General features: G+C 40.7%; 1 protein-coding gene across 1 annotated transcript in view; it reads left to right on the top strand.

The window, feature by feature from the left end:
• PHLPP1 (PH domain and leucine rich repeat protein phosphatase 1) overlaps positions 1 to 15,797 on the top strand; it is a 225,997-nt gene that overhangs the window by 185,593 nt on the left and 24,607 nt on the right. Inside the window, exons 11-12 of the mRNA XM_045005499.1 lie at positions 7,783 to 7,983; positions 9,209 to 9,371. Of these exons, the coding sequence (XP_044861434.1) occupies positions 7,783 to 7,983; positions 9,209 to 9,371 (364 nt within the window). The remainder of the gene's footprint in view (positions 1 to 7,782; positions 7,984 to 9,208; positions 9,372 to 15,797) is intronic.

The following is a 15,797-nucleotide window of genomic DNA, read 5'->3' as shown; positions in this document are numbered from 1 at the left end:
TGTGTGCAAAAGGACAAATTTATAGCTGCTGATGCAGGATGACAACTTTGAACTTCCTGTCTTTTGTACATCTAAAATTTCCATCATAACATTGCATGAACATAAAGCCTGACCCTGCAATCATATTCATAAGTGCTCACAAGAGTAGATCCATTTTGTAAAATAAATAAATACCGCCCCCCTCCCCAAACAGGAATATACATTTCTACTCAAAGATTTTTTTTAAAAGAAAATATACTTAGTCGAGCCTGGAGAGCAAAAAAAGAAGAAATAGAAGTTTCAGAAAGCTACTCACATCTCTGAAGGGGGAGTAGGGAAGTAATCCTTTTCTGAATTAGATTTACCATCTGTTAGTCTAGAATGCAGATTAATGCCATTTTGCGGCAAAATAGAGAAGCTGCAGGTGGAGATTGTACCATAATATGCATACCTTAAACTCAACTGCAAAAACATTAAGTACCATAACAACATTTGACTGAAATAAACAATCAGAAGAAAATTCAGACTTTAAAGTAAAATGTATATGACAGATTCCAAATGTTCTCTTCCCTTGTGAGCTTACATGAACTTTAGGTCCCCTCAAGGTTCTGTATCTTCCCTCTACGACCTAGACATCCCAATGCATTGTAAAGGAGCTCTCCTTTAGCGATGTACTAGTGATGTAAAGTATTGTTGCAGGAGATACACAGGCCTTGTCTACTCTAGAATTTTTCTTAACACCTTTGCAGCTCCACTGTTGGTTGGATCATTTATGTAGACCTATCCTGTTACCATGTCATCTAACCCTACTCAGAAAAGATACAGAAGAGACAATGGTAAAAATGACACTTTGCCTGGTCTATTAGTGCACACACCACTGCTGCAGCAGTGACAGTTGTTGAGAAAAAGGCCAGTGTAGATTAGGCCTCAAATTTGGAGAGTGTGAACTTGGGTCTTGTCTGGAAAATGCCTTTTTACTTCATGGGTTTTTAAAAACATGAACTGAAAGAATTGTATGGCTGAAATTCACTCAAAGTGGTTTGTAGGGCAGCATACCCCTATGACCATGTAATTAAAGCACAGGAGTGGGTGCTAAGACAGCTGGTTTCAAGTTCCAGCTCTGCCACAGTCTTTCTACAGCATATGATGTTGGGCAGATCATTATTCCCCAGAGGCCCTTAATTTCCCCATCTATAAAATGAGACCTACATCCAGGAGTCCGTGGAGATGGATTTTGTTTGTATAGCACTTCGATATCCTCCAAGGGAAGATGATAGAAGATGTGCTTCAGCTCATAGACCTCTCCATCTTCCTTGAACTCCAGATATCCTTGGGTTTTAGTGGGTCCGAGGTGCCTACTTAATTTTAACACAGCGTTTGTTTTTAGCATCCACAACACCTGGTTGAAAAAAACACAGAAATCAGTGCATCAATGCATGTTGAAAAACAATAAGATATTTACCAACTTCTGTCTGTGTTTTGCATCAAACCTTTAATGGCATCCTCCTCAAACTCGTACAAAAATTAAAACAAAATTTGTATTCTCAATTGGCAAATAGAGCTTAGGAATGTGATGCACTAGTTTTCATTAAAATTAGTTTTCTATTTTTAAACTATTACAGTATCAGATTTGTGGAGAAACTTCCATTATGTCTGTTAGACCATAAGCTCCTGAGGATTTGTCTATGAAACTAAGTTCCCCTGACCAGGACAGAAATTCCTTTTTTTGCCCCAGATCCCTAAGTGGCCCCCTCAAGGATTGAACTCACAACCCTGGGTTCATTTGTTCCTGAGGAATGCATCCAACAAGGATGAGAGAGAGGTGGTCCCCAAGGTAGATCAGTACCTTTTTAAACTAAGGTCACATTTTAAATACAACTGTCACAGAGCTTGGTTACAATTCAGTTCCATATACCTACTTACAAACTTGGCTCCAAGACTTTCACTTGGTCATGTATTAAGTCTACTCTGTTCTGTGCTACAGATTAGAACTGTGATTAACTATTTGGAGACAACTGGGTTGTAACCAGGTTCACTGATGTTGTTTGACTTATTCCACCATTCAGAATGGTGGGTGTCGTACTCACAGTAACTGTTATTTCACATGTGGACTCTTAGTACTCTAGTACTAGGTAGAGTTGTTGTTTTTTTTCAATGTTTCTACTTCTGAGTAGAAGCCTGTGTGAATTCACATATACATGAATCACTCTGACCAAGTCTCCATCTGTTAGGATGTGGGACAAAGGTTCTTGGCCAGACTTGGGTGTAAAAAATGTGTTTGGCAGCTGCTCTGTTGGAGTATGTAGCGTCAGTGGTGAGTCTAGGGTCGTACATCCGTATACTGTGACAGATGTTGAGGGTAGGGTGTCTATTGATGGTGATTGATAAATGTGGGCTAGTTCTTCAGAATGTGTTCATCTTTCATGTCTGGTTTTAGCTTCATCCGGGTGCTGATCCCAGCACCAGGGCTGGGTAGCTGGGAAAATATTTGATGAAAAAAAGATACTGCTAGCACCTAATATATGCCACTTTCGTGCACCGCTGAGTCACACCTTAACACTCCCCATTACTTCCTGGTGCTGTGTATGATCCTAATTCTTGTATCAGGAGGGGGAGTGGGGAATGACAGGTGGAATGATTGATACCCAAACCTTCTGCGCACACATAATTTAACATAGTTTTATCTTCTTCCCCTCTCTTCCTATTTCATTACCTGAAGGTGATCAACTGAAACAGATACTCTGGAGACAGGAAGGTAGTTTCACTGGAGGATTAGGGAATAAGAGAATGAGGGACAGGAGAAGGGGAGGTAGGTAAGATGGCAAGAGCTAAGGAAGAAATTAGATGATCTGGATAGTGTACTTTTGGCGGTCCATTGATAGGATGATTCAGAGGGGGATTGGGGATGTACTTTTCCCACCCCTTGCTCAATTAGAACAGTCATGCCAGAATTGGCTGGTTTTGCAAGATTAGTATCAATTTAGTATTTATTTTCCCTGATTTTCCCTTTTATGGAACTTGTTTCCATTTCACTTCTGTGCTGTTGATGGTATTAGATGTTCATATACTGAGCATTTTTTACAGATACTTAAAATGGTTTCCTTTTCTAACTTGTATCATCTGAGATCTTAATACGTGGGGTACATATTGGCCTAGATTCTTCTGATTTCCATTTAATTTTGTGCATTTTTTTTTTGCAGCTATATGACCTCTGACTGAATATGTCACTGTCTGCAAGCTAAACAGGATTGCTTTAATTTAAATTTCCTGTCTTTCTTACTGGATACAATCTTTTTTACCTTGCTATTTTAAACAATTCCATAATATAGATGTGCATTTCTAAACATCTAGCATGTTACGCTCCATTGGTAGCTGCATTGTGACGTTTATAAAATGTTTCAGAATACTTCGGGGAGAAAGAAGTACTATACAAATTTGAGGGTTCTTTTACCCCAGTTTATTTCTTGAATACAATACAGCTAGATACCAATATAAATATTTTGGAATCTCTTAATTATTTTTCCTAACTGAAGATTGTTGCCTCTCCTGTAGAAGTAGATTTTTAAGGTGAAATCACTCTTTTACTTCAAGTAGTTTAACACTTTATGTAAACTGCACACATGTTGAGAGATCTGTTTCAGCGGAATCATTGAAGCCCTACCATGATTGTGTGTGTTCTCTGGGAAAATTTTATATTTTGCCTAGGTGTGTGGTTGAAAAAAATAAGTGACTTTTTATTAAGATATCAGCCTAATACTCTATAAAACTGAAGGTGACTTGTTCCAGCCAGAGCTGAATGTTTATTACCCCAGAGGAAACCTAGCACTTTGTCAAAGCTACAGAATTCCTGTGTCGCTGCCAGTGACTAAGTTTTCTTTTTTATCTCTGTAACTGTTGTCAATTCATATTTCCTCGCTATTGTATTCTGGTATATATGAGGGTAGTGGAATCAAGTTCTTATGTTGATGTCCTTTTTCATGTGCTTGTGGGGGATGTGTGTGGGGGGGCAGAGTCTGAAGGAAAAACAATTAAGTTTGGACTAGGCTTTCATGCTTGACATTCTGGTTCCATCTGATAGTGATATGAGTGGGATATCTGCAGGCACATGGAATGGTTTTTGAATACAGGCACTGGAAAGATGTCAATGCTTGTATCTAAGTAAATTCCCAGCACTGTGGCTTCAGAGGGCATTGATGGAACATGAAACAAATCTAACGTGGTAGCTGTCAGTGCCAAACCCAGCTGGAGGTTTGAGGATGAATTCTAACAATTCAGGCTATATCTGCACTGCCACTTATGTTAGTAATAGCTTATGTCACTCGGGGGCATAAATAAGCCCCCCTACCGAGCAACATAAGTTACACCGACCTAAGCGCCAGTGTGGACAGCATGATGTTGGTGGGGAGAGCATCTCCTGCAGACATAGCTACTACCTCTCATTGGGGGTGGATTGATTAAGTTGACGGGAAAGCTCTTTCCCATTGGCTGAGGGTGGCTACTCTAGAAAGCTTACAGTGGTGCAGCTGCAAGCTCTCTAGTGTAGCCATAGCCTCAGGATAGCCTTTACTAGGCCCAGTTAGTTAAATCAGCGTGATGGAAATTTATCTGCGGACTCTTATCAGCTTATTTTATGTACAACTAGTTTAGAGTTAATGTTGTTGTTTTACATTATTTCAAACCATTCATTCATTAACCCTCCCCTCTGAGAATATTGTCCTTTTATATATGGGTATGTGTTTGAAAATTGCTGGCAGAGCATTTTTATGAATCCTTCAGTGTCCCAAAAACTAGCATAATGACTTATCTACACTTACATTTTATAGCGCACTAACTTGCCTGCTCAGGGGGGTGAAAAATCACCCCCCTGAGCATAGCAAGTCTGAGCACTTTAAAGAGCTAGTGTAGACAGGCTCTGAGCACTGGCACGGCAGAGCTAATCCCCTCGTGGATACCAGGAGCGCTGGGAGAGCTGTCTGCCAGCGCTCACGCGCGACCACTCTCGCACTTCAAAGCGCTGCCACGGGAGCGTTCCTGCAGCAGCACTTTGAAGTTTCCAGTGTAGACATACCCTCAGTTTGGAATGACAGCTTCTAAAGAGGAATGTTAATGAGCAGTGGTGATCTAAGTTATAGATGGGGGAAGGGGGAATGAAAAATGTAGGCTCTGATATCCTAACCACAAACGTGGAAACTGTAACTATGTGCACTTGAGTTTAAAAAAAAAACCAAAAAAACCACCCAAACCTGTTATACAAAGGAAAGGCAGATAGAACAAATGAGCGTAGATTTGAGGATCCCAATCTTGAGCTTTAGGGAGGGGCTGTGCCAGCATTCTTCTTGGCATAGAGGAGCCCAGTCTATGGAATCCCTAAACAGTGGGAAATGCAGTGTAAATTTAAAAAATGTCAGAATTTTCCAAAGAACAGAAATTCCAGTTTCGACCAGCTCTACTGCCTTAGAATTGCTGCGTGCAAATAGCTTAACCTCTCTGCTTTAGGGTTTCTGCATAGTTACTGTGTGTTGGGATTCATGCAGTAATATACACCTTTGCTACAGGGGCACTTAGAGCCTTGCATATTACAAGAAATGAAGTAAAATAGCCAGTTATCCCTCTTATGCCCGCAGAACTTGGTCTCCAAGAAAGCACTACTCCTCTCCACAGCACAAGTCAAATCCCCCGTGAAACCCCACTCTCTGCTGCAGGCCCTGCAAATGTGTGCGCCTGGCGTTGTGCTCTGAAAGTCACCAGAACAGCTTTGGACCAGGTGGAGGGCTGAGACAAAGCTGAACTGCCAGACCTCTCTTCCAAGGGGATCAAGCTTGAGTAGCTCTACTGATTGCAACGGTAGTAGTGCAGCACAGGAAGTAGGTGGTTGCTCAGTGGTGAGACCTTAAGCCATTTTCAAAACCGACCATTCAGTAATGGTGGCTGCAGGAATGTTTAGGCTTTGTAAATGTTAAATCACTTATAGCACCTTTAATTTGAGAAGTTTTTATCATACCAGAAAATATAGTGGAGAAAAGAGGAGACTAAAAGAATGCTGTTGCCAACATAAGTTGTTACAGTAACGTCTCATATTTTAGCATTAGGGTGCGCATTCTTGTGATTTAGTAAAGTAATTTGTTTAGTTCAGTATGCTTACGCTTTGTGATCCATTTTTGAACAGACAGTGTATTTTTGTTTGCTAAAGGATGAAGTGGGGGGGGGGTTGTGTTAAAAAAAACAAAACACAAAAAACCTTGCAATCGCAATCTTTTTCCATCAAGTTATACAGCTCCTGTGAATAACAAATGAGACTGTTGATTTAAGCTGCGTTTTTCTGCGTTAGTGGACTCCTCTGGAATCTGTGTAAACTAGTTAACCTAGTTTCAGTTGTTCAGAGCTCCTGGAGTTTTTTGTTTTAATGGAAAATTTTTAATCCCTCAGCATTGTGTGTGACTTTTCTATAGTGTGTAAACTCTCTTGTTTTCTGTGGACAAGGTTCAACAGGTTGCAGCTGTGAATTCTCTTGGAAATCTGTTTCATTCATTAATAAACCTTAACATTTGGTGTGAATCCCCGTGTAGTTGGATGACTAGAGAAAAATTTATCAATATTTCATACCTTCCTCATGAAATAAATCAGGCAGTATTGCTTCTTCAGTCAGACACAAATACTTTATTTTTTGTAATTTGTGTTCTGTTCCCTTATTTTATGGGTACTGACCTGCTTTCTTGTCTACCAAATTAACATAGTTGATCTTCTGTTTCTTGAAAATAACTTCGACTGTTGCAGCTGTCATTTTTCATTAGTTGATGAGAACAGTGCGGTTTGATCTCAAGAGCCTGGACGCTGTACATTTGCACACACAAACACCCTCATTCTTCAGCAAAGTATGCTCCCGAAGGCAGTCTCTATGTAAAGTAAATAGTGGGATAAAAGTTCTTCCATTTCTCTTGTAAAATATATGTGGCATTAAGATATTTTTCAAATAAGAATTGTATCTATTTGCCAGATATCCCTTGAGACTACTGTATGTATCAATCTAGCACTAAAATTATTTAAACAAATGAGTTCCTTGTCTACAGATCTATATAGGTAAAACACAGGCAGTGCAACCTTCTCCACACCAGTGTCAATTGTATCTCATCCCAGGGCTGCAAAAGCTTTTTTGAGGGAGGGAGAAGGACTCAGTTTTCCTGCTTATTCAGTCCTTGGCCTCTCATCTAAGACTGCAGAAATAATTAAGAATGCCAACTACTTGGCTATGAGCACTGAGGGGAGAGAGAGGCAGCCTGGTCTGGGGATAAGATGTACCTATCCATCAAGAACTAGACACATAGGCCACCAAACAAATGTATAATAGTAACCATTTCTTGTTGCTATTAGTATCTGTCAGATTTTAAACAATGATGTAGAAGTGAAAAGTTTCAACTCCTAAGCCACCCAGCCCTTATTGCCAGGTACATCTTTGCTATTTACCTTGCATATTTGTGTAACCAACTTTTCCAAGCTGTAAATACAGGTTCCATAATGTGTTTCATACTGTACATTAGGAATGCCATCTGTGGTCCAGTGAGTACTAGAAAATGCTTTTTTATCTATGCCACCTCCAAGAGCACAAAGTCTCTCACTACTTAATTTAACAATTTAAATGGAAATTTACTTTACATGTATAAAACTAAACTGTCTTCTTACCACTTCCAGCAATTTTCTGCTTCTGAATGTAACATTCTGTAAATCTCTGGTGGTGGTGGTGTTTATAAATGAAGACAGATGAACAATACAGTAACTCTTAACTACATGTACAATCTTGTTTTGCAGCTTGAGAAAATTGAACGCCTCTGCCAACAAACTAGAAACACTTCCTCCGGCCACCCTTTCTGAAGAGACCAACAGCATCTTACAGGAACTTTATTTGACCAATAACAACCTCACAGATAAATGTGTGCCCTTGTTAACGGGCCATCCACATCTGAAGATCCTGCATATGGCCTACAATCGGTTACAGAGCTTTCCTGCGAGGTAAGTAACTTCTTAGTGCTGCTTGTCTCTTTATTAGAAAGCAGTCTTAAGTGGAAAATGCGGAGCATATTTTCATAGCAAGGTTTTGTTCACAAATTGGAGTGTTGCATTTGTTTTTTAAGCGCATGTGAGTGTTGCCTGTGCAGTGGTGGGTTTGTCCATTGCCACTTGTATGTAACTACATGCTCTCGTGTTGTACACAGGAATGAATGCACTTTGTATGTTAATGTGTGCATTTATCTCTAGAGATTGTGTGCTAGTCTCAACTAAGGAAAGTCAATGCACTCTCCTGTCGCAGCCACGTTATGGAAATCTGGAAGCTGTTTCCCACATAGTTAGCATAACTTGATCACTTTACACACACATACTGAGGCCTTATCTACATGGCAAAATTGACCACAATAGTTATTCCAGAATAGCACATCACGTGGATGCTTATTTTGGAATAAGAGTGCCTTTTTCCAGATAAGAGTAATGCATTTTTGAAGTGGATTAAACTAAAACAGAAAAAGACACTCTGATTGTGGAATTAGTGTCTGCACGGAGAGCTAGTCTGGATTATCTATTGTGCTTAAATTCACACCCTACTTTGATCCAGAATCTCTCTTAAGTGTGGACAAGCCAAGTGTAAGGCTGGGGATGCCACCAGATTCCAGAAGATATATTACACCTGTCATGATATGACATTTTGCACAGCCAGGCTACTGACACTGGTGCCCCATCTCTCCCCTTCCTTCAAATTCTTTCCTTCCTCCTATTGGTACGAAGGCACTACATGCCGCCACTCTCTTGCACACTGCTTTCAGGGAGTAACAAGTAGGAGGGGAAGTGAGAATACATGTTGCTCTACAGAGAGCAACAGAATGAGGGGAACTTACCAAGCATTCTGCGAGAGGGAATGGAAGCAGGATGCCAGGGGAAAGGTAAGGAAAGAGCATAGAGTAGGAAAAGAAAAAACTAATACTAAAAGAGGAAAATATGAACAAAAAATAGAAATAAACACCAAGAATTTTTAAATTAAGAAATTAACAATACAAAATAGAACAAATGAGATCTTATGATGTGACCTTGCTGACATGACATGATAGGAGAGATGGCAAACACTGATCTCTTACAACAGTATGGGCCTACAATTTAAAAAAAAACAAAACTGCTAAGCTTAAAATTTAAAAATAACAGTACATATAAAAAAAAATTCCTTAATCTCCCTTCTTTCTTTTCATAGTAAAATGGCCAAGCTTGAGGAATTGGAAGAAATTGATATTAGTGGGAACAAATTGAAAGCCATTCCAACAACCATTATGAACTGTAGACGTATGCATACTGTGATTGCTCACTCCAACTGCATTGAAGTCTTCCCAGAAGTCATGCAACTTGTTGAAATAAAGGTATGGAATGGATGCATTTTAAAAAAAACAACACACACACACACAAGTTTTGAAAGGATTCTGGGTGCTAGAAATAGTGTGAATAAAATGCCTCAAGAATGAGATCCTCATCGTAGTACAGTGTGTTTGTAACCAGGCTATGTTGTGTCCTTAAGTTTGTCACAGCACACATGTACTAGTCGTATATGTGAATCCCAAATCCATCATGCTGCCTAACTCCTACAGAGTTTTACCTTCTGTTGAAATCTGGGCAACTTTACTGTCATGGGGGACACCATGCCAGAGGACATGAGGAATTCACTTTGGAATGGTCTGCTCCATAAGGCAAGGAAGGAAGGACCTGCTAACTAGGCACTTTTAGCAGGTCCTGTCTTCTCTACAAAATAAGTATTAATTGTCTTCCTGTAACCAGGTTGTATATGTCATGAGTCAGTACTTGTAACCATGTCAGCTAACCATGTATGGAAATGAATAATATTTAGAGCCAGCCATATAACTAACTGGTTTAAAAATACCTTTAAAAGCAATAGAGCAGGCAAGACTTAAGGGGTAGTGATAGTATTCCAGAAGAGGAAAGATCTGGCAAATTATTTTGCAATCAACAGTCTCGGTAATATTTTGAAAATTACAGCTCAAGAACACATAGCTTTTTAAAATTTTTGTGTTTTGCTTAAAAATAAGTAATACAAACCTGAGTTTTCCTTAAGAGATTCTATCTTTGGAGGAATGCAACAATTGAACGTGTTCAGGAAACTATTGCTTGCCTCTTGTAAACTAAAATTTTGTCTCTTTTCCAGTCCATAACACAGAACTCTAACAGGTCATGTGCTAATTATCCAAGTAGAAAATATTTAAGGTATACTACTAGGGCTCTCAATCGCAGTTAACTCAAGTGATTAACTCAAAACAAATTAATTCGATTTAAAAAAATCACGATTAATCCCAGTTTTAATTGCACTGTTAGTTAATAATAGAACGCCAGTTGAAATTTATTATAAATATTTTTCTACATTTTCAAATATATTGATTTCAATTACAACACAATACAAAATGTACAGTGCTCACTTTATATCGTTTTGATTGCAAATATTTGTACTGTAAAAATAGAGTATTTTTCAGTTCACCTCATACAAGTACTGTAGAGACAGCTTTGTCGTGAAAGTGCAACATACAAATGTAGAATTTTTTTTGTTACATAATTCACTCAAATAAAACAATGTAAAACTTTAGAGCCTACAAGTCCACTCGGTCCTTCTTCTTGTTCAGCCAATCACTAAGACATACAAGTTTGTAGAAGCAGCAAAGAATCCTGTGGCACCTTATAGACTAACAGACGTTTTGCAGCATGAGCTTTCGTGGGTGAATACCCACTTCTTCGGATGCAAGCAGTGGAAATGTCCAGGGGCAGGTGTGTATATATAAGCAAGCAAGAAGCAAGCTAGAGATAACGAGGTTAGATCAATCAGGGAGGATGAGGCCCTGTTCCAGCAGCTGAGGTGTGAAAACCAAGGGAGGAGAAACTGGTTCTGTAATTGGCAAGCCATTCACAGTCTTTGTTTAGTCCTAAACTGATGGTGTTAAATTTGCAGATGAACTGGAGCTCAGCAGTTTCTCTTTGAAGTCTGGTCCTAAAGTTTTTTTGCTGTAGGATGGCCACCTTAAGATCTGCTATTGTGTGGCCAGGGAGGTTGAAGTGTTCTCCTACAGGTTTTTGTATATTGCCATTCCTAATGTCTGATTTGTGTCCATTTATCCTTTTCCTTAGAGACTGTCCAGTTTGGCCGATGTACATAGCAGAGGGGCATTGCTGGCATATGATGGCATATATTACATTGGTGGACGTGCAGGTGAATGAACCGGTGATGGTGTGGCTGATCTGGTTAGGTCCTGTGATGGTGTTGCTGGTGTAGATATGTGGGCAGAGTTGGCATCGAGGTTTGTTGCATGGGTTGGTTCCTGAGCTAGAGTTACTATGGTGCGGTGTGCAGTTGTTGGTGAGAATATGCTTCAGGTTGGCAGGTTGTCTGTGGGCGAGGACTGGCCTGCCACCCAAGGCCTGTGAAAGTGTGGGATCATTGTCCAGGATGGGTTGTAGATCCCTGATGATGCGCTGGAGGGGTTTGAGCTGGGGACTGTATGTGATGGCCAGTGGAGTCCTGTTGGTTTCTTTCTTGGGTTTGTCTTGCAGTAGGAGGCTTCTGGGTACACATCTGGCTCTGTTGATCTGTTTCCTTATTTCCTCGTGTGGGTACTGTAGTCTTGAGAATACTTGGTGGAGATTTTCTAGGTGTTGGTCTCTGTCTGCGGAGTTAGAGCAGATACGGTTGTACCTCAGTGCTTGGCTGTAGACAATGGATCTTGTGGTGTGCCCGGGATGGAAGCTGGAGGCATGAAGGTAGGCATACCGGTCGGTAGGTTTTCGGTATAGGGTGGTATTAATGTGACCACCACTTATTTGCACCGTGGTGTCTAGGAAGTGGACCTCCTGTGTAGATAGGTCCAGGCTGAGGTTGATGGAGGAGTGGAAGCTGTTGAAATCATGGTGGAATTTTTCCAGAGTCTCCTTCCCATGGGTACAGATGATGAAGATGTCATCAATGTAGCGTAGGTAGAGAAGGGGCGTGAGTGGACAGGAGCTGAGGAAGCGTTGTTCCAGGTCGGCCATAAAAATATTGGCATATTGTGGGGCCATGTGGGTGCCCATAGCGGTGCCACTGATCTGGAGATATATATTGTCATTAAATTTGAAATAGTTGTGTGTGAGGATAGAGGCACAGAGCTCAGCAACCAGTTGTGCTGTGGCATCATCAGGGATACTGTTCCTGACAGCTTGTATTCCATCAGCGTGTGGGATGTTTGTGTAGAGAGCCTCTACATCCATGGTGGCTAGGATGGTGTTTTCTGGAAGGTCACCAATGCATTGTAGTTTCCTCAGGAAATCAGTGGTGTCACGGAGATAGCTGGGAGTGCTGGTAACATAGGGTCTGAGTAGAGAGTCCACATATCCAGACAGTCCTTCAGTGAGAGTTCCAATGCCAGAGATGATGGGGCATCCAGGATTTCCGGGTTTGTGGATCTTGGGTAGTAGATAGAATAGCCCTGGTCGGGGTTCTAAGGGTATGTTGGTTTGTTCCGGTGTTAGTGTAGGGAGTGTCCTGAGTAGATGGTGCAGTTTCTTAGTGTATTCCTCAGTGGGATCTGAGGGAAGTAGCCTGTAAAATTAGGTATTGGAGAGTTGTCTGGCGGCCTCCTTTTGGTAGTCAGACCTGTTCATGACTCTGATACTTGACATACAAGTTTGTTTACGTTTACGGGAGACAATGCTGCCTGCTTCTTATTTGTAATGTCACCTGAAAGTGAGAACAGGCATTCACATGGCACTCTTATAGCCAGCATTGCAAGTTAAATAAGTTTTACATTGTTTTATATTTGAGTGCAGTGTTGTGTATTAAAAAACAAAAATCTACATATAAGTTGCATTTTCACAATAGAGATTGCACTACAGAACTTAGGTGAATTGAAAAATACAATTTCTTTTGTTTGTTACCGTGCAAATATTTGTAATAAAAATAATATAAAATGAGCACCGCACACTTTGTATTCTGTGTTGTAATTGAAATCAATATATTTGGAAATGTAGAAAATATCAAAAAATGTTTAAATAAATGGTATTCTATTAACAGTGCAATTAAAACAGCAATCGTGATTCATTTTTTAATCGTTTGACAGCCCTATATAATACACAAATGCCATCATAACACAGAAGGTTAACTGTATTTATCTTGAGACGTAAAAAAGATTGAGAGCAGGTTACTGTTGTTGGACCAAAATGCTTACTATACTACAACAGGTTTTTTTTGGTTTTTTTGTTTGTTTTTTTGGCTTGTTCTCATAGTTCTGAGAACAATCTGTATTTTTCAGTAAATCTGGTCACTCGAAACGTAGTTACTAAGCTGCTGCTTGAGAATGAGCACATCTAAGGATGAGCTGCTTAGGCTGGTTTTAGCCAGGATATGTAAAACAAAGTTGTGGATTCGGGATACTCCTCCCTCTTTGGAACAATAGCCAGAGGAAATTGAACACCGTTTAAAATTGATCTTTTAATTAAAGGAAGGGTTGGGATGGAGCAGGGCAGACTTTCCATGGGAAACATTTTTGACAAAAACTATACACTTTTGTGCTTTTTAAAAAAAGAATAATGTAAACATGCTGATGGGAAGCAAACAGCTTTTCTTGCGTTTCCGCTCAGCAAAAGCAGAAAGCCCTATGGAATAGTCAGTCTTCAAAATGCAGCTATTCTTTTGTAGCATCCTATGAGAAAACAGGTTAGCAAGAAAAGAGGGAAAGGATTTGTTTTTCATTTTTTCAGGAGTTGCTTAGGCCTCATATTAAAATAGACAAGAAAGCCATTCTTATGAAAATTGTCCTCTCGGTTTCAGAAATGCTTTATTAGAATATACAACAAAAGATAAGTCATGCCTGACTAACCTAATTGCCTACTATGAGGAGATAACTGGGTCTGGGGATGAGGGGAAAGCAGTGGATGTGTTGTTCCTTGACTTTAGCAAAGCTTTTGATACGGTCTCCCACAGTATTCTTGCCAGCAAGTTAAAGAAGTGTGGGCTGGATGAATGGACTATAAGGTGGATAGAAAGCTGGCTAGATCGTCGGGCTCAACGGGTAGTGATCAACAGCTCCATGTCTAGTTGGCAGCCAGTTTCAAGTGGAGTGCTCCAATGGTCAGTCCTGGGGCCGGTTTTGTTCAATATCTTCATTAATGATCTGGAGGATGGTGTGGACTGCACCCTCAGCAAGTTCGCAGATGACACTAAACTGGGAGGAGTGGTAGATATGTTGGAGGGTAGGGATAGGATACAGAGGGACCTAGACACATTAGAGGGTTGGGCCAAAAGAAATCTGATGAGGTTCAACAAGGACAAGTGCAGAGTCCTACACTTAGGACGGAAGAATCCCATGCACTGTTACAGACTAGGGACTGAATGGCTAGGAAGCAGTTCTGCAGAAAAGGACTTACAGGTTACAGTGGACAAGAAGCTGGATATGAGTCAACAGTGTGCCCTTGTTGCCAAGAAGGCTAATGGCATTTTGGGCTGTATAAGTAGGGGCATTGCCAACAGATCGAGGGACGTGATCATTCCCCTCTATTTGACATTGGTGAGGCCTCATCTGGAGTAGTGTCCCCCGTTTTGGGCCCCACACTACAAGAAGGATGTGGAAAAATTGGAAAGAGGGCAACAAAAATGATTAGGGGGCTGGAGCACATGACTTATGAGGAGAGGCTGAGGGAACTGGGATTGTTTAGTCTGCAGAAGAGGAGAATGAGGGGGGATTTGAGAGCTGCTTTCAACTACCTGAAAGGGGGTTCCAAAGAGGATGGATCTAGACTGTTCTCAGTGGTTCCTGATGTCAGAACAAGTAGTAATGGTCTCAAGTTGCAGTGGGGGAGGTTTAGGTTGGATATTAGGAAAAACATTTTCACTAGGAGGGTAGTGAAGCACTGGAATGGGTTACCTAGGGAGCTGATGGAATCTCCTTCCTTAGAGGTTTTTAAGGTCAGGCTTGACAAAGCCCTGGCTGGGATGATTTAGTTGGGGATTGGTCCTGCTTTGAGCAGGGAGTTGGACTAGATGACGTCCTGAGGTCCCTTCAAACCCTGATATCCTATGATTCTATAGGAGGAAATACTGCTCTGGGGCTTTTTCCTTAATATACAGAAAATACCCAGTTGGTACTTAGCCTGTTTTACCCAGGTATAAAGAACTTGGTCTCAGTCCAGTTCCCAATAAATGGGTGTTCACATAACTACCAACCTAGCTAGCACTCTGAACAGAGATGCTCTAGACTTGGCAAGTTTGGAGGCCAAAGTGCCCATAACAAATTTTGTGGACCTTAAAAGAGGAATCTCAATTCTCATGGGGAGGAACTATCTGTTTGGAGCTGGAACTGCTGCTGATTGCTTTATCTGTTCCTTGGCTATATAGGAAATTCAGTCTTCAGGGCTGTCAATAATTCAGTGCCTTTGAAAAGTACCTAACTAAGGGTATGTCTTCACTGCCAGCGTTAAAGCACTTTAATGTGGATATGTAGTCGCGGCACCCCACGAGGGGAGCTCTCCCAGCACTGGTGCACTGTCTACATTGCCACTTTACAGCCCAGAAACTTGCATTGCTCAGGGGGGCGTGTTTTTTCACCCTCCTGAGCAAGGAAGTTTCAGCACTGTAAAGTAGCAGTGTAGACAAGGCCTAAAGTTTCTAACTTGTCTGAGGGCTTGTTTTGTTTCATCTAATTCCTAAATCTTTATATAAAGTCTCATTGTATGAGAGGCACAGTGTGAGCATCCATATACTACGATGAATAGTGTGCATGTGTATACCATGTTATAGCAGTAATTGTTTAAGCTATAAG

Source organism: Mauremys mutica, chromosome 2 (genome assembly GCF_020497125.1).
Source record: "Mauremys mutica isolate MM-2020 ecotype Southern chromosome 2, ASM2049712v1, whole genome shotgun sequence".
In the NCBI taxonomy this organism is placed as follows: Eukaryota; Metazoa; Chordata; order Testudines; family Geoemydidae; genus Mauremys; species Mauremys mutica.
The sequence above is the reverse complement of the archived record's forward strand: the minus strand, read 5'-3'. Positions and strand labels throughout refer to the sequence as shown.